We start from the raw sequence: 22,236 nt of genomic DNA, 5'->3' as shown, positions 1-22,236 counted from the left end.
GGCCAGTGGTGCAGCTGAAAGAGGCGGGATCCAGAAAATCTTTACTCCGATTGGCTAGGGAAAGTCAGGGTCTTGAAGTTGTATAGAGCGTCGCCATGTTGGATCAGACAGGCCAATAAGCGAGGACTCCCGAGCAGCTGGAGGCGGGACATCCGGACGTGGTTCAGGAAGCGGCTCCGGGTTAGACCCGGCGCTTTGGGCTGCTGGAGACCCTTGGTTTCCGCGGGGTGTTTGTGATGATGCTGTTGAGAATCGCAGCCGGCAGTAATTCCGCTTGCCTATGCTCAGCTTTCACCCAGAAGGCCGCACTTAATTCTTACAGCACCCCTGGGTGAAGGAATGATTATTCTTGCCTTACCGATGGGAAACTGAGGCACGGACTTGTTTAATAACTTGGTCCAATCCGTAGAGCTGCGAGGTGCTAGATCTGTATGACTCGGGAACCCCATCCCTCAGCGGTCACCAAACCTGTGTTTCCCCTCAGGGAATTGTGTGGCAGAAGGACCCCAGAGGCAGTGGACTCTGAGAAGGCCCTTAAGGCCGCAGGCGTGTGTGAGGGAGTGGGAGGTGGTCAGGGAAGGCTTTGGAGGAGGTGATGGCCAAGCTGAACACGAGTAGAAGTTGAGCAGGTCACGAAGGGCAGAGAGAGCATGTGGGGCTCTCATGTGGAGCATGTGTGCAGGAGACTTCCCAGAAAGGACAGGTCACGTGGGTTAGCAGAGGCCAAGGACGGGCCAAGTGTGTTGGCACAGGGTCGTGGCAGAGCTTTCCAAAGACCAGTCCAGACCTGTGGGCGGCAGGGAGGCACTGAAGAGATTCAGGCTGAGGGCTGGCGCGGTTCCCCAGCTTTGCGAAGATCAGTGGGTGTGCCGAGGAGCAGGGCTGGGCCTGGAGGGAGTGTGGATGATGGACAGCCCTGGGCACAGCGGTTGTTAGTGTTTGGGTTGTGGAAGCGTGCGGTGTTACAGATCATCAGGACTTGCTGAACGGTGGGACTTGGGAGGTGAAAGGGGTGTGTCCAGCAGGAGGCTGGTGAGTTGGCTCCGCCCCTGAGTGGACACCATTTCATGATGTCGGAGCCCAGGGAAGATGAGCAGGACAGGGAAGAGTGAGTCCAGTGTGGGACATGGCCCAGGGCTGGCCACACGGGGGTCAGGAGTGTGTTCAGAGTCCCAGAGAGGCCTGAGCTGAAGGAAAGGGAGATCGGGCTGCAGACATCCCAGCCTGACCTGGAGAGAGGGGTGGGGGGTGGGGGGGGTGGGGAGACAGCCTCGCCCTGCCCAAACCAGGAGACCGGACATCTGGAGCTCAAGGTGAGCAAATCAATTTTTTTAAACGCCAAATTTAATCTCACAGTGTTCTCAGTAGATACAGGTTTTGAGTCATCTCCACTGTGCAGGTGGGGAACAGGATCAGGAGAGGGACGGCTCGGGTCACAGTGGGTCCATGACGTGGCCAGAACCAGATGCCAGCGCCCCTTCTGCTGCACCCTCCACAGGAAGGGGGCAGCTCACAGGTGCCCACATTTGCCCTCCTCTCCCAGGTCACAGGTGGCCGGCATGGGGAGGGAGGGCAGGTTACTGCACCATTTCCCACACTCCGTCACCTGGGCCCATCCTAGTTGGGGGCAGCTGATGGAGGAGGCCGAGGGCCAGAAGAGGGCATCCCCGGGAGGCAGGAGGCAGGCACTGCTCCGGACTGTGGCCTTGGCAGGTCTTTCCCTATATGTGCCCAGCCCACATCTCCACCAGCCACAGGTGACAGTGGAGGACTCAGACATGACCGGGAAGGGACACTTGGAGACGGGCTTAGAGTAGGGTGCAGCTGCAGCCGCGGGTCCCCAGGGCCATCAGCATCATCCTCAGGCTGCGCGGCGTGTAGGGCGGATAGCGGATGGAGTAAATCTTCTCCATCCCAGCGGGGCACAGCAGGCAGGCGCGGCGGTGGGAGAAGGTGTCGAAGGAGAACTTGCCGTGGTAGCTGCCCATCCCGCTGGCACCTGTGCAGTGGCACGGAACATGACAGTCAGGCCCTTCGCCAGCTGAGGTGACATCAGACAGGCCTTGGCTCTGCCAGTCACACACACACACACAGTGTACCCCGGGTGGGCCGCTTCACCCCTCCGAGCCGCAGCCTGCCCATCTGTAAAGAGGGCCGATCAGGAGAGTCTGTGGGTAAAGGGCTCAGCCCTGAGCCTGGCCCCGGCCCCATAATCACCGAGGGTGCCAGGTGCCCTGCCGGGCGTTAGGACAAGCCACGTAGACAGTGGTCAAGAGCGTTGATTCTGGAGCGACTGCCTGAGGTCGAATCCCAGTTCCGAACTATTTGTGTCACCTTGGGCAGGTGACGTCACCTTGGTCTCCTCCTCTGTGACATATGGTGACAGTGGCACCCACCGCCTAGAGTTGTGAGGACTGGACAGGTGTTCCGACCCGCGGACACAGGGCGCTCTGCTGTGAGTCCTGAGTCCAGGTAGGGACACAGTCAAGAACCCATCTGCACTGGGAAGTCCAGGGGGCCACAGGGAGGGCGTCCTGGAGTGAGTGAGGCCTGAGGGATGTGGAGCTGACCACAGAAAGAGGGTGGGTGTGGGCAAGAGGGACCCAGGGTGGGGGACAACTCAGAGAGCCTTGGAGGTAGGTGACCGGTGACATGTTAGGACCTGGGCAGAGCTCAGTGTGGCTGGGGCAGCAGGCAGACAGTGGAGAGAGGACACTGTGGCCAGACCAGGGTGGCTGGCCCCAGAAGCCGAGTCAGTGACCCAGCCTCATTCCTCATGGGCCTGTGAGTCCAGGACATGTCCTTTGGGAGCAGCAAGGTCAGGTTCACGCCCAGACTGCTTCCCCGAGGAGGAGGGGCTTGGAGTGGAGACCGGTGGGCTGCAGGAAGGGGTCCCAGGGTCAGGGCAGCAGCAGTGCCTTGGCGCTCGGCCTGCTGTGTGCTCCTGGGACACCACCACTCTCCGGGACGGGCCAGGCCGGGCCCTGCTGGTCGCTCACTCTCGTCCCGAGTTCGGACAGGTGGAAGGATCTGAGGTCCCCGGCCCTGCCACTTCACTGAAGAGGAAGTGGCTACCCCTGACCACGCCATCCTCGGGAGCCAGGCCTTTGCAGTGGGGGCTGGGGAAGGGGCGTCTGCACGCGCCTGGGGCTTCCTTAGGGCGAGTGGATCTGGAACCACTCCTGTCTGCTGGGGATGACATGCTGAGGGTTGAACTGGGGACATGTGTTAAGGGGTGGCGTGTAGCCGCCTGGGAATGAAGAGAATGGACAGGCCGCTCTGTGTGTGCAGACAGACGGGCAGACTCAAGGACATGGGGGGAGAGCAGCAGCACCCTGGACAGTCATCACAGTGTGTCTGCGCCCGTCCACGTGTGGAAAAGGCTCCTCTCAAGACTGCAGAGGGGAGCAGGGTGGAGGCGTTGGAGCCGTTCAGTCAGGTAAGGTAAGAGAAGGCGGGGCTCTGCCGCTACCTACCCACTCCTCCGAAAGGCAGGCTGTTGAGGGTCACGTGCATGAAGCCGTCGTTCCCACAGAAGCCCCCGCTGCTGGTCCGGGCCAGCACCTGCTCGACCACCTGGGAAGAAGCAGTGATGAGGCTAGGTGGCTGGGCAGCAAGAAGTCAGGTCCCAGGGGCTCTCCCCAGGTCCCAAGGGCTCTGTCCAGCCCCCTCAGCACCTTGGAAGGGTTCCGGTTCACCATGGGAGTTGAAGGGGTTGGGGAGACAGGTGGAGGGCATGGCCTCACAGCAGCCTGCCACCGAGCTCCAGACTCAGGACGTGTTTCCTGAACATCCGCTGCTCTGTGCAGGGTGCTGGGGACAAAGACTCAGGCCCCAGGGGGAGGCGGGTTTGCCTGGGGACACGGAGAGTGCACAGGAGTGCGGGGTAGTCAGGGAGGTGTCCCAGAGGAGGGGTGTGACGCGCCTGCCGAGTCTTGGGGGGGGTGGCGGTGGGGGGAATCATTCAGGCAGATGGAGAAAGCGGGCGCCCCCGGCGGAGCGAAGGGCAGTGGGGAGGCCCAGGGACAGAAATGGGGGGCAGGCTGTGTGATACGGAGCACAGGGAGGTCAGGCTAGACCACATGGGCACGTTGGTATTTTAGACACGTGAACTTGGTCTTCACTTGACTTATCGAACGCCCTTTCCCTTCAATCTATAGATTTACTGAAGGATAAGAGGAAAAAAGATCACTAAATAGTCGTTCACGGAAACTTCACTACATTAAGTTAGAGCGTGTAGCCCTCGGATACCGGCCGGGTTGGGGTTCGTTTGACGGTGGGTAGGGCGAACCGCCAGTTGGTGGGCTCGGAGGTCACCTCGAGGCCAGCAGCAGCGACACAGACAGTAGAGTGGGGAACATCGGGGCGTTGGGAGGCGTGTGGGGCGTGTGTCTTGGGCGTCGCTGTGTCCCGGGATCAGTGCTGGGCAGTGAGAAAAGCTCGAAAGCCTCTCTGCCAGGCGATCCCTATTCCAAAACACCTGTGCTGCGTTTTCTAAAGTGAGCGTAATGCGCATAAACCAGGGCTCCTGGAGGAAAAGCTCATTGCAGGGCTGGGCGGAGAAAATGCAAGATGAGCCTGCAGCATCCTGTGGCTCCAGCAGAGAAGGAAGCGCGAAGGACGGGCGGGTCTCGGGCGCACAACAGCGCCCGGGTTCCGAAGCTGGGAAAACCGAGCGGGGACGCGGGGCCGGGGCGCACGCGTCCGCGCCGACACTGACAAGAGCCAGGTCTCCCTGGCAGGTTGCAGGTGGCATATGCGGACGCCCCCCTTGGAGCAGGTGCAGGTGCGCGGCGCCCTCGCCCACCGAAGCCCAGACTTTGTGGGCGGAGCGAGGAAAGGAGAATTGGTCGCTGCTCGTGGGGACCAGAGGCAGACGCGCCCCGGGCCGAGCGGGTGACGCGTGGGTGTTGCGGACGCCCCAGGGCGCGGGCAGACCGCGGCGCTTCCCTCCGCTGTGTTCCTCCGCGAGGAAAACGACAGGCCGCTGACACGGAGGACTTCCGGCAGGAGACCTGGCCGGTACCCCTGACGCTGAGAGACGGGCGCAGGCTGGGGGAGCCGAGCCCTAGCGGCTAATGCACCGTGGGACCCTGGCATGGATCCCGGGGCAGCGAGGAAAACCGGCACCATCCGAGTCAAATCTGGAGGGCGGTCGCCAGCGACAGGCAACGGCGGTGGCCGCGTTCGGACCAGTGTCAGGGCCCTGAACGGGAGGACTGGGGTAGCGCGTAGGGTCCCAGGGCTACCTCTGCAACATTTCTGGAAATCTAGCTGTTCCGAAATAAAAAGTCTATTTAAAAAACATTGCCCAGCCTGAGAGGGATCTCGTAAGAGCTGGGCGGGAAGGGGAGGTGTGTCCTGCGCCTGGGCCCTTGTGGCTCCCGAGCTGTCCCCAGAGGGGAGGGGAGGGAGATGACCAAGGCTCATTCCCGGCCTGCATGTCCTGCCCACTCCTCCCAGCCATTCCACCCCGCGTGGTGCGTGCCGTCCATGAACCAGGCATTGAAAGGGGACACTGACCACCAGGCCAAGGTGACAAGGAGGACGGGCGGTGGCGCTGACCAAGAGGGGACACCGGACCTTGGAGAAGATCGTGGGGAGCTGAGCACTGAAGGCCCAGGAGAGTGAGGCCTAGCATGGAGGGAGAGGGAGGCCCAGCTGCCCCCAGGAGAAGACAGGGACAGACAGAACGTGCCACCATCCAGACCGCGGTGACTGACCCAGAGGGCCCAGACCTCCGATCCTCCCTCCAGGCCCTTGGTCCACGCTGGCATCTGCCACCACCTCTGCCAGTCCCCGTCCAGCCCTGCGCAGGGCCCCACCTGGCTGCGGTTGGAGAAGGCGTACAGGGCCAGGGGCTTCTCCCGACGGTTGATGACATCGATGGCCTCGTCCAGGCCCCTCACGTTCATGATGGGCAGGATGGGCCCGAAGATCTCCTCCTGCATCACCGGCTCCGCGTCCTGCACGTCCACCAGCACCGTGGGGGCTGCCCGGGCACGGGGGCGGCTCAGCCCAGGGCCGGGGCCTCAGGCGGGGCCCAGGGACCCAGGGCTCCAGGCTCGGGGGGTTCTAGGGAAGAAGCGGCCGGGGACAGGGGCCTGCGGGGCCGAGAGAACCCCCGGCCTTGGTCTTACAGCCAGAGGTGGCTGGACCTCAGACGCCCTGGAGCCCGAAGGCCCAGGTCCCAGGTCTCAGCCTGTTGGAAGCGGTGTCACCGCTGAGCCCATCGGCCCGGGAGCCGGGGCTGCTCTGTAACAACAGCTCCAGGGGAGCTCAGGAGGGGCTGTGGTCACAGCTCGGACCCGGGAACCGTGGGCTCCCAGGGCAGAGGCTGGGGCTCAGCACTCGGGGGCCTGGAACGCTGGGGCCGGCTCGGAGAAGCAGGGCCTGGCCAGAGAGTGGGGTCGCGGGATCACAGGCCTGGACCACGGTGACGTGGGCGTTGGCGCCCGGGCCTCCGGACAGCGGAGCCGTGGACTGAGCTGGGCTCCGCAGGGCCGAGGTTTCGGGTCGGGGCCGGACTCGGGCCCAGCCGTGGCCCGCAGCGGGGCAGGGCCTCGGCCGGGGTGCGCGGTGGGTGCACGGGACTCACCGATGTAGCGCTCGCTCTCGTCGCTCTGGCCCCCGATGGCCACGCGGCCACAGCCCAGCAGGCCCCGGAGCCGCTGGAAATGCTTCTCGTTGATGATCCGGCCCAGGTCTGGGGAGCTCCTGGGGTCTTCGCCGTAGAAACGGGTGATGGCGTTCTGCAGGGCCGGCAGCAGCCGCTCCTGCGTCTCGGGGCTGCACAGGACGTAGTCGGGGGCCACGCAGGTCTGGCCGGCGTTGAAGTAGCGGAAGAAGGCCACGCGGTTGGCCACGGTCTGGGGGTCGCAGTCGTCGTCCACGTAGCAGGGGTTCTTGCCCCCCAGCTCCAGCGTGACGGGCGTCAGGTGCTTGGAGGCAGCGGTCATGACGATCTTGCCGACCCGAGGGCTCCCTGGGGACATGGGGGTTGACTCCCATCGTCAGCTGACCTTGGCCAGGTGGCCCCGGCACCATCTGAGATCTGCCCCCAGCCCTGCCGCCCCGGGTTCCCGCCCTCCCCGCCACCGAGGCCCAGAGGCCCGGCCGGTGGCATTCTGGGGCGCTGCCCACCTCTAGCCACAGCCTCCTCCCCCCACTGCCTTCCTCACCCTGCTCTCGGAGGCCCCTGCTCCCCCAGGACGCTGGCCGGGGCCGCCCTCACCCGTGAAGAAGATGTAGTCGAACTTGTGTTCCAGCAGCCGCCCCGTCTCCTCGGGCCCGCCCAGCACCACGGCGAAGCAGCTCTGCCAGGCAACAGGTGGCTCAGGGGACAGTCAGGGGACAGCTGGACCTCCCCGGAGGGCAGGGGCAGGGCGTGGGACAGGGGGGCTGACGGGGCAGGCCACCCTCACCTGGTCCAGGTACCGGGGCAGCACCTCGGCCAGGACCTTCTCGGTGCTCTGGCTTATTTCCGATGGCTTCAGCACCACGCAGTTCCCTGCAGGGGCAGATGGGGAAGGCGTGGGGGAGGGGGGCACCGCGGCGCCGGCCTCGGGGAGCAGACGCCGGGAAGGCGTGGGAAGCCGCGCACTCCACGATGGGGCTCTGGGGGCTTTCTTTGTGCGGATGAGACATGGGCTGGAGCCCCTCTGCTCACCTGCCGCGAGGGCGCCTACCAGGGGCACCAGGGTCAAGTTCAGGGGGTAGTTCCAGGGGGCGATGATGAGCACCAGGCCGAAGGGCTCCTTGCGGATGAAGGCGGAGTCCAGCTGCGTGGCCTGTGCCGGGCCCACGTGGTGGTGAGGAGTGAGGCGCCGAGACCCCGGCCCCTCAACAGCTCCTCCCATCGGCCAGGCTGCCCAATAACTGCTCCACCCCGGAGCGCACCTGCCCACCCGACCCCATGCTGGCTCACCAGGCTCTTGGAAACGTTCTCGTCCTCCATCCAGGAGTGCAGGTTCCTGAGGGCCCAGTCAATCTCGCCCTGGGCGATGCTGATCTCGGACATCTCTGACTCAGCCACGGACTGCAGGGGAGGCGCGGGGTCAGCAGGTGGCGGGAGCCCTGGGGAGCGCCCGGCCTCCTCCAGGCAAGGCACGCTCTCATTCACGCACCCGTCCACTCTCTCCGCGCCCCGTGAGTGCTGGCAGTGCACGGGGACGCGGCAGTGACCGAAGCGGAGAGCGGCCCAGGCCAGTGAACTCCGTGACCAGAACCCCGACTGCCGCACTAGGACCAGACAGCGCCCGGGTGCAGCGGGGGAGGGGCACCGAGCCTGCCGACGCGTGTGTGGTGCGGCCGGGTGCGCATCAGTGTGAACGAGCGTACGTGTGTGTGCAAATGCGCTGACGTGTGAGTTTGCTCTGTTTTATACAGGATGGTCAGTGCCGGCCTCTGGGATGAGCAGGGACGACAGGGAGGGAGGGAGCCGATTAATAAACGGAGGCGGAACATTCCGGGCCGCGGGCACAGCGTGTGCAAAGGCCCTGAGGCGGGCACGGGCTCGCCGTGTTCCCGATGAGCCGCGAGCAGGAGCGTCAGGTGATGGGGCCAGGCAGTGGGGCGAGGACTGTCGAGCAGGGTAGGGACACGATCTGGCTTAAGTTTTAACAAGACTGTCTGCGTGTCCCGCCGTATGGATGTCAGTCTGCAGGGGACTCCGGGGACAGACGTCCCTTGGTAAAGGCCGCCAGTTCCCACAGCAGGGGCCAGCTATCACTGTTAGGTTTCTAGGCCAGGAGAGAGGAGGACACCAAGGTCAGCGGGGACACTGTCCCTGTCCCTGTCTCCGTGTGCCTGCCCCACCCCCGCCAGCGAGCAGAGAGACACGGGCTGCGGCAGCCGGAGGCCCATGGCCGGGGACACCAGAGCCCGGCTGTCCCAACGCCTGAGACTCGGCCATTACAGCACGAGCTCTCCCCTGCTAGAGGGTTCGAGCGTGAAGCGAAGCCCAGAAACGGGGCGCCCTGCCCAGGGCCGCTCAGCGAGCCAGTGGCAAGGCCAGGACCAGAGCTGAGCCTGGAGGAGAAGGGCGCTGGGAGCCTTCCAGGGGCTGGGCCTGGTCAAGCAAGCCTTGCCTTGCCTTCCCTACCCATGTGTGCACGGCCCTCGCTCCTGGCCCCCCGACCACGACCACGGTGCCCGGTAGGCCGCCTGTGGCCTGAGGGGCGTTTGGGCCTGTGAGAGGCACGGTCTGCATCAGCTGAAGGCCGTGTTCGGAAGAGCAGGCTGTTCTGAGCCAGGGCTGCGTGCCCCGGGATGGCGGCCCTACCTACAAGGCCTGCGGGGTTCAATGAGAGGACTCCTGCAGGACGGGGCAGGGCAGGGCGAGGGCCACCTTGGGAGGGCGGGGCACGTTGCTGGTGAGAGCAGAGGGAGGGACGGGGTTGGATTTTCTGGGCGCTGCTCCCGGAGCCTCGAGGACTCGGGACGGGAGGCGGGAGTGAAACCTGAGCGGAGAGAGCAATGGACCAGATGGACAGTCGGCTCAGGTCTCCCGCGGAAGGGCAGCCGGGCGGCAGCTGGGCGGTGGCAGAGGCTCCCTGGGGTGCCAGTCCCCAAACAGGCCCCGTGAACGGGACACTCCCCACAAGGGGGCAGCTGGCCTCTTGGGAGGGGGAGGGCTCAGGAGAGTGTGGTGGGGTTCCCGGTTTCGTGAATGGGGCAACGGATGATTCCAGAGACAGACGGCTGCAGTTGTGATGAAGAGAAGGTTTGGGGACGCTGAGAAAGGCAGTAGGTGTCACCAGGAGGCCATGTCCACAGGGCAGGTCTTCGCGGCCAGCCTCTGCTGTCCCCACGGAATGGGAGTATCCGTCACCCTTGACTCTAGCTGCCACCAGGCGCTGCTCTCGAATCTGTGACTGCTCCAGGGACAAGGCAGATGCTTGGCCTGGGAACTGGGCGGGTCCAGTGGAGGCTGCCGAGGGACCCCTGACCCGGCCGCTGCCGGAACCTGTCTTGTGACCTGAGCGGAGCAGACGGGGGAAGTAGGGAGGGCAGAGGGGCAGCGTGCGGGGCCGGCCGATCCGCGGGGGTCTGAACGGCAGGACCAGAGCAGCAAGGGGGTCCCCAGGGGTCGATCCAGAGCCCGTGGGTGGGCTCAGGAAGCCCCAGGCCCTTCCTGGACATAGCCAGGGCTCAGGACTAGGACGAGCCCAGCGCCCAGCACGAGCCAACACGGGACTGTTGCTGCGCCTGGGGACAGGAGGTGACCATGGGGCCTGGCCAGCAGCCACCCCCCGCGGGACCTTCCCCGGTGTGAAGGACGAGGTGGCGGAGTCACAGGCCCGGCCTGGCGGCTCCAGGGGCTGAGGGGCCGGCGGGACGCAGGGGTGGTTCTGGGAGCTGTGGCTTTTGCAACCAGCGCAGGCGACATTCTGTCCAGAGAAGACGGAATGCGTGTGACCTGGGCGCGTCCCTCACTTCCCTGGGCCAGCTGTCCTGGGACTGCTCGGCAGGTGGGCCCTGTGTGCCGGGGTCGGGGTGGGAGGCTGCCTTTGAGAAAGTGCGCTTCTTGGGGTCCCGCCGCGGCTGCTGCCAGAATCGGGAGGGGCTGGGCCCCCAGGCCTCCGGGGTTTGGACAGAGGCCGCGATGCCCGCCGCAGAGAGGAGCTGCACCCCCGCAGCCTGTGAGGCCCGGCTCGGTGCCCCTCACCTCCCTGGACCCCGCCTTCGTCCACGCCTGCCTCCCCGCTCCCGCGGCCACGCTGGCCTCGCTGCCCCGCGAGCACCACCGCGCCCCGGCGCCTCCCGCCTCAGCCCCCGCCGTCTGGTCTGCGTGGCCCCTTCTCCCTCCTTCACGTCTCCGCCCACGGGCCACCTCACCAGAAACGTCCCCCACCGCGCGGGAAGCGGCACCCCGGTCCCGGCCCCGGCTCGCCCCTTCTCCGTGGCCCTCGTTACTTCAACATGCTATTGAGCGTTTACTTATTGCCATGTGTGTCTTTCCCCAGAAGGCCAGCCGCCTGGACACGGGGACTTTGTTTTAATCTCTATCAGATCCCCGGAGCCTGGAACAGTACCTGGCACATAGTAGGTGTTCAATAAATAGACAAGTGAATGAAGAAATGAAAGCACGGATGAATGCAGAAGAGCAGGTTTGGCACAGGGGAGGAGGCGGGGTCGGACGGGCTTTTAGTTCCACTTGATGGAGGTGCAGCTGCCCCCAGGCTCCCACCTGCCTCCCTGCCTCCTGCCCTCCCCCACCTGCCGCCCCTCCCCCTCTCCTTCCCCTTCCTGCCCCCCCCACCTTGTGCAGGTCCTGCGCCAGCGCCTGCTGCAGGAGCTCCCTGTGGTCCTGCAGGAAGCAGCCCAGGGCCTTGAGCTGGGCAGCCCGGAACTCGGCTGGTCGCGTCAGCCCAGAGCTGAAGGCCTCCCGCAGCCTCCGCAGTGTGTCCTCGAAGGGGTCCATCCTGCCAGGGGTGGGGGGCGTCATGGGCCAGGGCTCCCCCACCTTCTCAGCGCCCACCCCGCCCTGCCTGCACCCACGTGGGCCCACAGACATCCCCATGGGATTCCCGTGTAACCCCAGAGGGCCTCGGCTGGCCATACACCCACACCCACACCCACTCCACACACACACACACATGCACGTGCACACACACGCACACACACGCAAGCACACACACCCACATGCACGCACACACACACACCCTAAGCCCCCCCGACACACACATACACACATGCACACACACATGCACGTGCACACACACACAGTGGCCCACAGACAGCTCCCCTTGGCCAGTGGGCAGGAGAGCCCTGGACCCCGGGGCAGCCCAGGGCCTGCACAGACTCAGGACAGCTACTGCACAGCCCCTGAGGGTGGGTAGGCAGCCGGTAATCACACAGAAATCAGCCCCACCGCCCGTCCCCTGCTCCTGGAAATGGGGCCGTCCTCACCCCCGCCAGGCCTTAACGGAGTGAGCAGTAGGAGTTTGCTAAGTAGAGGGACAGTCCAGCAATCGCCACCGCGGCCACCACTTTGGGACATTCCAGACACAGAATGCTCTGTTGTTCCCTGCCCCCAGCCTGGCAGCACTGCCCAGGGAGTCCAGGCGGGCTGGCGGTGGCTCAGAGGCCTGGGCGACAGCAGGCGGGAGCCTCCCCTCTCCATGCCCCAGCTTCCCAGCAAGACGGGGAGAGAGCCTCAGCCCCCCAGCAGCCCTGCTGCTCACCCCAGCCTGGGCCGCCCATTGCTGGCGGAGCAGGGGACAGTGGGGGCAAGGGGTGAGGGTCAGTCATGCCTCCATGCTGTCATCAGCCGGGCTGGCAGGCGGGGTGAGGGCCCCAACATTCCCCCGGGCCCCCTCCTGTTTACTTGAAGCTCACCGGAGGAGCGCACTGATGCATTCACTCCTCAGCCTGGTGCCAAGAGCCCATGAGGACCCTCTCCTGCCTCCTCTGACTTTCTTCCCTTCAGGTCTCAGCTTGGCTGATGCCTCCTCCAGGCAGCCCACCCTAATTACTCCCTCACGCGCTCTCACAATGGACCCTTGGCTTTGATCCTCACCACACCGGGTCATAGATAGACACCTGGTTTCATTCTGTCCACTCCCCCTGTCCCCTGCTCCCCCTCCCACGGGACTGGGAGGCAGGCCCCTCTTGGCCTACTTAACTTATCATCAGGGTCTTAGTGCCCAGTCTTCTCATTCATGAGGGCAATAGTGATAGCACCCACCAGCCGACACGGTGTTTATCAAGGACGAGACCACACTGTCCAGTCCTGAGCCCAGGGCGGGGCATTAGTGCCTTCAGGGCTGCCAGCTATTGCTGTTAAGTGGCTACTGTCACCTTGGCCTTTAGTTTTCTGGCAGGCTCCATGGCCCTGAGAGTTGAGCCTGCTGCAGCCAACAGGTTGGCCTGGGCCACCTGTCACTGCTGGAGCTCCAGGCTTCCCTCGGGTGGGCGTGACAGGAGGCCACGGGACCCTACTGGCTCCCTGCCCTGGTAAGGGGAAACCGGGCAGTGGCCTTGGGCACCATGGCTTACCCCCTGCCTCGTGGGAGGAAGGTACACTGGCCCGTGCCGAAACCCTGCAGCAAGACCCCTGCCAGCCTCTAGAATCGCCGTGTGGGCTTGTCCCCCAGCTCCGCCTCATACTGGCCATGTGACCTTGGGCAAGGCACGCAGCCTTTCTCGGCCTCGATTTCCTCATCTGTAAAATGGGGATGACAGAGCACTTGCTGCCACCCTGAGGGTTAAAGGACATAAGGCCACAGAAAGCATTTGCCACTGTCCCCATAATAAGTGCTCAATAAAAGTCAGCTGTGGCTATTTTTACCAAGTGCTCCACAGATACTCGTCCTATTTCCCCGGCACCCCTCCCAGCCCTCTCTCTGTCCCTGCAGACTCCGCCGATGGTCGCCAAGGGCACGGCTCACCCACCCTCTCCTGCCTCCCCACCGCTGTTTGCGCTTTCATTAGAGTCCATGCCGAACCCACAAAAATGCAAGGCATGTCACTTGCATGGCACACCTCTGGGCAAGGCGAGCGGCGGGGGCAGCTCCGTGCAGATGGAGGTCTGGATGGAACCTTCCAGCAGCCTCTCCTGGCACCCCTGAGGCTGGCTCACCCAGGATTGCCCCCTGCTGGTGGGTCACCCTAGACCAAGGCCCGGATGGGGTTCCCGCTGGGGGACCAGGGAGCTGAGCACAACCCAGGTAAGCACAGGAGCCAACACTGCCTTCCCCCTGGGGCCTGGGGGGACCCTGGGCCTGTGACCCACAAATGAGGGGGATCCTTCATCAAAGCGGGTTGGGTGCCCCAAGCCCAGCTCCTCTGGGGCACGTCTGAGATATGTGAGCTCCTAAGGAGGTCGTGACTATGTGACTCAGTTCACCACCACAACGGCCAGGTGAGGCCACTATGATTCTCCTCGCTGAAGGCGATGGGACCAGGGCACAGGATGAGCGGGGGGCTCGCTGAGGCCACCCATCTTCACTCTGGAGAACTGGGATCCAGAGGACCACCCACCCCCACGCCCCACCCTCCTACCGGTGGCTGGGCAGGAGCAGGGCGGCCTGACCCCCGCGGAGAGGAGGTGTCTCCGGGGCAGCCTGAGCTGCAGACCCAGGGCCAGGGGGGCAGTGGCACGTGGCCGGGGTGGGGCTGGGGGGCACCCGGGCACAGGGTGGGAGGCAGGAAGGTGGGCTATTCGTAGCCTCCTCCCCTTGGCCCCCACCCTGCCTCCCTTTCTTGCCTTCCCCAGCGGAGCTGCTGAGGTCCAGAGGCTGGCCGCCCGGGGGGTCTCAGGGTGCGGACCCTCACAGTGGCCTGAGGTGGCCCCAGCTTCAACCACCTGTACTGCTTATCTGTTCCAAGCCCACTGCTTCCAGGTGAGGGGTGGGGTGGGCCAGTTGCTAAGTCACTTGATGGTGACAAGGGACAGACCTGTTTTCCCCGGCCAGGAGGCTACGATCCTGGATATATTCCTCTAATGAAAACCACCAGGCACTGATCGTGCCACGTGGGCGCAGCTAACACCCTGGTGCCCTGAAGGAAGCTGGGGCCCAGAGAAGGGGCGCGGGACCCAAGAGGGAAGCAGATAGGGCGGGCACTCAGGTCTGCTGGCTCCAGGGCGTCGGCGGGGATCACTGACCCCGCGCGCCCGGCCTGCCCTGCCAACGAGCCCTCGGATGGCGCCGGCCCGGCTCGCCCCCAACCCCGACCTCTGCGCATGCGCTCGCTCGTGCTCTCTGCCGCACTTTCTGCGCCTGCACCCGAGGTGTCCTAAAAGCACCCGCCCCGTGTGATGCGTCGGGCGCCCGGGGACCCGGGCTCGAACCCCAGTAATGCTGTGTACTAGCCGGAAGACCCTGGGCAGGTGGCTTGGGCGTCCCTGTGGCTCTCCTTCCCCACTTGTGACACGGGGACAGTACCTGTCCCTCCTCATAGCGCTGCTGGGAGAAAGGGCCAGCGAGGTGGTGCAAAGCCAGCCCGTGAGGGCTCGGTGACGATGGTGACGAGGGCTCTGAGCATCGTCATTCGGACTGAAGGACAGCAGTGCCCAGGGGGCTTTGGCGGGGGACGCTGGGGTGGGAGCGGGAAGAGACCCGGGCCCAGTGTGGACGCCAGGAAGGCGGCCAGGAAGGCGAGGACATCAAACCAAGACCCGGGTGGAGCTGGGGTGCAGAGCTGGCAAAGGTGACAGAGGTGGGCATAGTGGTCTGCGGGCCTGGGGAGCCCATCGGCTGTGAGAAGGTGCAGAAGGTGCTGGTCACGGGGTGCCGGCCACAAAGCTCCCGACACCCTACTGTGTTCTACATGATCCCCCACTCCCTGCAGCCTTAACCCGGACGTCCACGCGGCTACCCCAAGCTCTGGGCGGCTGCCCCCCTCTTCCATGGAGACCGTGGGGGAATGGGGACCTACCGCAGTCCCAGCCCTCGGAGGGGCTGTGCCGCGGGCTCCCCAATGCCAGCAAAGTCCTGATGATCAGCACCTCTGTGAGGCAGGCCCGTCTGACCGGTCCCCCTTCCTGGCCCCCGGCCACGCCCACCCAAGAACACAAACTCCGAGAATCACGCGCTGAGGACCCTCAGCCAAACACCGGGCACAGGGACGTGGTGGTGCCCAGGAAATGCGTGTCCCCTCACCCCAACCCACCCCCACCCACCACCGCAGGGATGGGGTACTGCCGTTCCAGTGGCCCCCCGGGCCCAGAGCTGGGGCCCTGGGCTCCCCTAAAGGATGGCTAACCCCAGTGAGGGGGGGATAGTAGTCCCGCTCCGGCAATACGGCAATACGAGGACACCTGCTGGCCGCCTGGAGTCGGGGACCCCTCCCAGACTTCTCCTCACTTCCTGCTTCAGCTGTCTTAACCAGCAAAGGGAAGTCCCTCCGTCCTTCCCCTTTCTCCCCAGGCAGGCGTAGGACAAAGCCAGTCTGTATGTGGCCGTAAGCGACCCGCCCTGCCTGGACCACTAGCACCCCGAGTCTAGCCCCAGTTGCTCGCAGCTGTCTCCCCAGTGTCCCCAAGAAACCATACCTGAGGTCCTACCAAGCTGCCCTTCCTCTGGGCGTTTCCCGCTCCGCGCTGGCTGCCGGCCTTTATGAAATGTCCAAGGCCCGGCGGGCCCCTGGGGCGGGGCTGCTGGCGCTTGGCCTGGGCTGAGACTCACCACGCCTCCCTCTGTGTGGAGAAGAGACTATTCGGTGACGGTGACGGGGCTGCTGCGGGACCCTCGAACTCGATTTGGCTGGATCAGAGCCGGCCCGGATCCCTTCCCTAAAACCCCCTCAGAGGCGGTCCGATCCGCTCCCCCACCCCCCTCCCCCGCCCTTCCCCAGGGAAGCCTGTAAGGCACTTTCCCATATCTGGGGAAGTTCGCACCTTGGTACCCCCCGTCATCTGAGAATTAGCCACTTTGTCTTGCCTCCGCCCAAGGCACGCTGCTGCTTGTTTGTTCCCTTAATAAACTCTTGATGCAACGATGAGTTGTCAGCCTTTCTTTGGTCTCTCAGCCCCAGGAAGTTTTATGTAATACTCAGGGGCCTCTAGGTCCTCTGCTGGAGCTAGAGAAGGAGCCAGGGCCACACGGCAGACTTCCAAGGGACTCTGAGCCGAGGGGTCCGGCCCAAGGCCCGGCGGGTGGAGACCCAGGCCCAGCTGGAGAAGGAGGAGAGCCCTAGGAAGTATGGCATGAAGTGGGACCCAGTGGCCTGGAAGAGCAAGGCAAGCCCTGCCCCCCACCTCAGCGCCCCACCCCCCGCCCCACCCCGAGCCTCAGTTTTCCACCTGCAGAATGAAGAGGGCAGATCCAGGCATGGCTGGAGTCCAGAGATACACTCCGGGCCCCGCCGCTGCCTGCTCCATCGCCCTGCCCGCCAAGTGTCCGTGTCAATCAACATCGCCTCATCTGGTACCCTGCTCACAGGGACTGTCCTACACCCTGACATTTCACAAGGAGGAGATGGCATTCCAGAGAGGGGACAGGACTTGACCACGCAGGGCGTGAGCGGCAGGCCTGGGACCCACATTGGAAGCCTATGTCCGTTTGTTCCCAGATGTCACCTCCTACCTCCTGGGGAAAAGTGCCGCCCTCTGCCCTCTAGGGCAACCCTCATGATGGTAAGTGTCACCATGGTGGCTCCTGTGTTCCTCAGGTACCTGAGCTCTGCCCGGCCCTGGCTTCCGCCCAAACATACCTATAGGAGCCCGCAGAAAGGGGACCGATTCCCGAGCAGCTGTCGGTGTCAAGCAGGCAGGTGATTAGGTTTCAGGTGTGGAGGCAGGAACATTCTTTGTGCCATTGTCTTGCGCCAGCCGCCTGGGGCCTGCCACCCGTGACCTTATGCTCTGGTGCCTTGAGTCTGCCTGGGATCCTGGACTGGGGCCTCTGAGCCACCCTGGCCCCGGGGAGAAGCTCCTCGCCACCCTCTGCTTCCCCGCTCCCCTTGCCTACCTGAAAGGGCAGGAGAGGTCTCCTGACCCACGACTGCTCTGGTAGCCCCTGGAGACTCCAGCCGCTGGGGACAGGGGTCAGGGGCTGCAGATGTCCTGTCCTCTGCATGGAATGGAGCCCCCAGACGCTGCCTGTCACGTGGCTCAGCATGTGACAGCCCTGCCCTGCTGTCTGGAGCTGAGCCAGGCAGAGGCAGAGGGCTGAGCCAGCACCACATAGGGCTGAGCCGGGCTCGAGCCTGGCAGTCCTCAGCCAGGAACCAGGCTCAGAGAGGGACAGCCACTGGTCTAAGGCCACACAGCAATCAGGGACCCACCTGGGGCGTTACCGGTGGGTGGGAAGGGTGTTACAGAATCCTGAGGGACCCCCTGCAAAGGCTACTTCTGAACTTGCCACGAATTCAGGAACATCGTGGGAGGTCCCCAAAGAGGCCTGACCTCCTGGCACAGGAGTCCTATTCTGGTCTGGCAGTGAAGCCCCCCCAGGATGAGGGGGAGCTGCTCCTGGAGGAGGAATAGGGGCCAGTCCTCTCCCCTCTCTGGGTTGGGTGCCTCTGTTACAGATGTGACAACAGGCTCAGAGGTGCCTGACCAGGCCAGGACCACACAATGTGAGGGACGGGTGGGGATTCGAGCCCAGCCACGCCTGACTTCGGGGCCCTTGTTTAGGATTCAAGCCAGGGTCACCCCCCTCTTCTGGGAGCCTCATGTCCCAGCTGGAAGCAGCAGCCACCTTTTCCTAGATATCTGTTGTGCACTGGGCAGGGTCCCCGGCACATCAGCTTGGGGACCTCGCACAGCCTGTGACGATCACTGTCCCCGCCGTTTTTAATCTAAAAAAAAAAAAAAAAAAAAAATGGTAGAGCTCCAGTTCACCTCAGTGCAGGGAAGTGGCAGAAGTGGGTGTGCAGGGGCTGTTGTAAGAGACGCCCGCGGGGCAGAATGTGCCCAGCAGGACGGACACCTGCTGCTTGGAGCAACGAGGGCATCAGAAGCAGATGTGGACTTGCACACAAGGACACATTGCAGGGAGGGTGCACACGCCTGTCCGATTCTGAGACTTCTTGCTCTAGGGACTAGAAAAGGATACTTTAGAGGACAAGGAAAAGATACTTGAGAAGAAATAGCTGAGAACACGGTGGTGGCCTCGATGCTGAATCTGGGAGTTGGCTGTAGCTCGTATTTACTAACCTGACAGTAACGATTAATAAATTACAAAGCCAGCATTGTAGTGAAACTTAATAAAAAGCCATGGAGACAGGGGTGGGGGGAGCTAGCATCGCCATTCCTCCTCTCCCTTATCCATGTTAGTTAAACATTTCCGGACTCCGACTCTTCTTTCAAACCGTCTCCACAACGGGGGGGCCCCGCGTGCTCCTGTTGGGGACGCAGTGCGAGGTAACATTCTTTTTCTGCTTCTCAATACCCCAGGAGTGTCTGAATTGGGAGCAACATCGATCTCTCCTGTTTGGTTTTTTTGTAAGAAACGACTATTATTTTTATAATGAGAACAAAAACATAAAACCTATTACAGAGAAAATCATTTGAAATCGGTGAGGGGGATGTGGCTGCTCATTTCTGGGGGTGTGACAGTCGGTGTTTACAGTCTGGACCTGCTGGCCTTGCTTGGTTCTCTGCCCTGCAGGCCACACCATTTGTGTTTAGCTGGTCCCTCCACGCCAGCTGGTAGGCGGTCCCAGGGCTAGAGGGTCTCAGGGAGGAAGTGGTGTCATTAGCCTCCGGAGGGTCAGGGGCAACCAGGGAAAAGCTGGGTCTGTGCGGGTTTGGCCTCGCACGGTGGTTGTGGCCGGTGGCCCCCACCGTGCCAGATGGTGGGCTCTCAGGCTGCAGCTTCGAGAGGCGGCACTCTCCTGCAATGCCTACCATGGCTCCCGCTTCATGGCAAGAGGGCCCTTCCCTGACCTTTTCCTCCCGGGGCTGTGCTGGGTTCTCTGGCGGAGGAACCAGGGGACGCGTGGCTACCAGCCAGATGCACTTGGCTGAATTATTTCTTTACTTAGTGGCCTCAAGCAGAAAGGGAAGTGCTCATGTATAGACCGATGCTAGTCTCCACCTAGGCCTGAGAGCCCCACTTCCAATCGGCGTTTGTGGGTCGCGCTCCTGGAAGGGGAAAAGGCTCATTCCTGGTGGCCTCGTTCTCCTGCAGAGCCTGCAGACCCCGGGCCGCCCACCGCCGGCTCCACTGAGCCACTCACTGTGGTCACGCCGCCCCTCTGAGGCAGCCATCTTCCCTCCTCCTGGCTGTGGCTCCTGCCTGCCCGCTGAATCCTACACGACTGCATCCTCTTGGGACATCAAAGTCCCCTGTCCCCCCACCAGACCCATGACCTCCTGATCCTCCACCCCCTCTCCCGAGCCGTGGACACAGACTGGACTTTGTCACACTGCATTCACTCTCTGACCATGGCCTGCCAGCCTCGGCCTTCCAGCAGCCACTGCATCGCCGATCTGCAGCCTCTTCCCTGCCCCTGGACCTCAAGCCCTGCTCTCTCTTCGGCTCCTTCCAGTCTCCCACTTCTAGGCACGGCTGGCACGACTCTACCTGTTTATTTCACCCATACCCGCACCTGGGTGTGGTCCAGAGATAGTTCCACCACCTCGAAGCCTCTGCAAATTCATGCCCCCCATGCCCCCAGCTCGCCACCTTCGCGGCAGCCCCTCTGGGGTAGATATTTGTCATTCATTCTCTTGTCCGTCCATCCAATCACATTTGAACCCCTACTTAAGTGCCTGACACAGTCCTCTACATGAAGGGTTCATGGTGAGCAGATGTCTGGGAGGACAGACAATGAAACTACAGAAACCCAGAAGGGGAATAGTTCATACTATGCTCCAAGATGGCTGGGCTAGCTTACAATCCCACTGACAGTGCACGAGGGTTCCCTTCTCTATGCCCAGGCCAATGCTTGTTATCTCTTGTCTTCTTGATGACAACCGTTCTTACGGGCATGAGGCGATAGCTCATTGTGGTCTTGATTTGCATTTCCTTGATGATTAATGATGTTGGGCACCTTTTCATGTATCCGTTGGCCATTTGGATGTCTTTGGGGGAAAAAAAAAGTCTATTTAGCTCCTCTGCCTTTTGTTTGTTTGTTTGTTTTCGTTTTTAAAATATTTTTTAGGCAAGGCAACCCTTGGTTGACCTCACAGATTATAAGGACCTTGTCAGCTTACAATCCCTTATTTATTTATTTTTTTCACACCTCCAGCACCTGGTCTTCCTAGGTGGTCTCCCATTCAAGTACTAACCAGGCCCGACCCTGCTTAGCTTCTGAGATCAGATCCTCTGCCCATTTTTTAATTAGATGGCTTGCTTTCTTTTCTTGTTATTGAGCTACCTGAGGTATTTGTGCATTTTGCATAGTAACCTCTTATCTGATGCACGTTTGGCAAATATTCTCTCCTAGTCTGTAGGCTGACTTTGCATTCGTATTGTGTCCTTTGCAGTGAAGAAGCTGCTGAGTTTGACCCCACTTGTTGATTTTTCATCTTCTGTTGTTTGTGCTTTTAGTGTCACATCAAAAAAAAAAAAAAAATCACTGCCAGAACTCACGGGAAAATGAATAAAGGAAATCTCATTTAAAATGGAGTTGGGAAGCCCTGAAAGGCAGCGCTCACCATACCCTGCAGACTCCGCCAGGAAGAAGCCTCCATTGCTACCCCAGCCGGAGGAGGGAAGATTTTCTCCGGGCGTAGCACCAGACACGGCCCATGAGAAGCTGCCGTGGCTCAGCCCGTGGAAAGCCACTCTGCTTCGAACTCCCCGTTTCCTCCAATGGCCATTTTGTTTACAGCAGCCCCTCCGAATTCACCCTTTTTCTCTATAAAGTAACATTCCTCTCCTTTGTCCTCCAGACTTACTTACTTAAGGTTTATCCTAGCTTGCATGTCCTGAATTACAATTCCCCTGCCATTCCCGAATAAACCCATTTTGCTGGTAAAAATAACAGGCTTTTTTTTTTTTTTAATTAACTGTATTGGGGTAACATTGTTTAATACAATTATATAATTTTCGGGTGTACATTATAATTTGACATCTGTACAGTCCATTGTGTGTTTACCAAAGTCCAGTTTCCTTCAGCTACTATATATTTGATCCCCTTTACCCACAATAACTGGCTGTTTTAGTTTTAAGATCCACACCAGCGTCAAAGAGCATCTTCACTACGTTTTTTTTCCTAGGAGTTCTATGGCCTCAGGTCTTACATTTAAGCCTTTGACCTATTTTGAGTTGATTTTTATAAGTGGTATGAGATAGAGGTTCCGTTTCATTTGTCTGCTTGTGGTTACCCAGTTTTCTCAACACCGTTTGGTGAAGAGGCTACCCCCGGAACTAAATGCATAGTTTGAAAAACTTCCCGGATGTTTCTAACCAGGGTGCCTGCCAGTGCTATGGAGCGCCAACCTGGGCAAGGTGGGAACTTCATGGGCTCCCCTGCAGGGCCCAGCCTGGCAGGTTCAGGAGGCTCTGAACCCTGCTGCAGGGCGAGGAGAGGGTCGGTCAGCACTCACCACAATCTCGGCCTCCCAGCTGCCCTGCCAGGGCTCCCTTGCAGGTGCCCAAACTGAAGCTGGAGGGTTCCTGGTAGGTGGGCACTCTCTGTGGGCTCTATGGGGGCTCCTTGCTCACCTGCAAAGACACCACAGGAGGCCGAGAGGTGGGGCCAGGGATGACGGTGCTAACGCTAAGGGGAACTTAGGGGCCTAACACTTTTCTAAGGCTGTGCAGTAACTCAGCAATCTAGGGCGATACAGCCCTAGACTGAATGGGCCCAGTAGCCCCGTTTTACAGGTAAGGA

At 61.9% G+C, this 22,236-nt stretch overlaps 1 protein-coding gene and 1 long non-coding RNA gene across 9 annotated transcripts; one reads left to right on the top strand and one right to left on the bottom strand.

Moving 5' to 3' along the window:
* The first annotated feature begins 81 nt into the window (after positions 1–81).
* Positions 82–4,586, top strand: LOC118602850. 3 transcript variants are annotated; one of them, XR_004950897.1, is made up of 3 exons: positions 82–1,313; positions 2,344–2,472; positions 3,292–4,586. It is a non-coding gene; the product is annotated as an uncharacterized LOC118602850 (long non-coding RNA). The 3 variants fall into 3 exon arrangements; XR_004950896.1 differs by lacking the exon at positions 82–1,313 and adding an exon at positions 1,407–1,516; XR_004950898.1 differs by lacking the exons at positions 82–1,313; positions 2,344–2,472 and adding an exon at positions 1,411–1,516.
* On the bottom strand, positions 1,309–17,628 carry LOC107503495 (aldehyde dehydrogenase family 3 member B1). 6 transcript variants are annotated; one of them, XM_016131931.2, is made up of 11 exons: positions 16,346–16,516; positions 16,001–16,144; positions 11,264–11,426; positions 7,928–8,038; positions 7,670–7,790; positions 7,425–7,510; positions 7,235–7,316; positions 6,599–6,985; positions 5,826–5,992; positions 3,477–3,576; positions 1,309–1,999 (listed from the first exon to the last, which is right to left on the bottom strand). In XM_016131931.2, the coding sequence occupies exons 3-11, from the start codon at positions 11,423–11,425 to the stop codon at positions 1,809–1,811; spliced, it is 1,407 nt and encodes a 468-aa protein (XP_015987417.2). In that variant the 5' UTR covers position 11,426; positions 16,001–16,144; positions 16,346–16,516; the 3' UTR covers positions 1,309–1,808. The 6 variants fall into 6 exon arrangements, 5 of the variants coding, with proteins under 5 accessions (XP_015987417.2, XP_015987413.2, XP_015987377.2 ...); XR_004950895.1 differs by lacking the exon at positions 1,309–1,999 and having other exon boundaries at positions 3,466–3,576; positions 3,678–5,992; XM_016131927.2 differs by lacking the exons at positions 1,309–1,999; positions 3,477–3,576; positions 16,346–16,516 and adding an exon at positions 17,418–17,628 and having other exon boundaries at positions 4,703–5,992.
* Between the last annotated feature and the right edge of the window lie 4,608 nt (positions 17,629–22,236).

This window comes from Rousettus aegyptiacus, unplaced genomic scaffold (genome assembly GCF_014176215.1).
Source record: "Rousettus aegyptiacus isolate mRouAeg1 unplaced genomic scaffold, mRouAeg1.p scaffold_m13_p_5, whole genome shotgun sequence".
Taxonomy (NCBI): domain Eukaryota; kingdom Metazoa; phylum Chordata; class Mammalia; order Chiroptera; family Pteropodidae; genus Rousettus; species Rousettus aegyptiacus.
The sequence above is the reverse complement of the archived record's forward strand: the minus strand, read 5'-3'. Positions and strand labels throughout refer to the sequence as shown.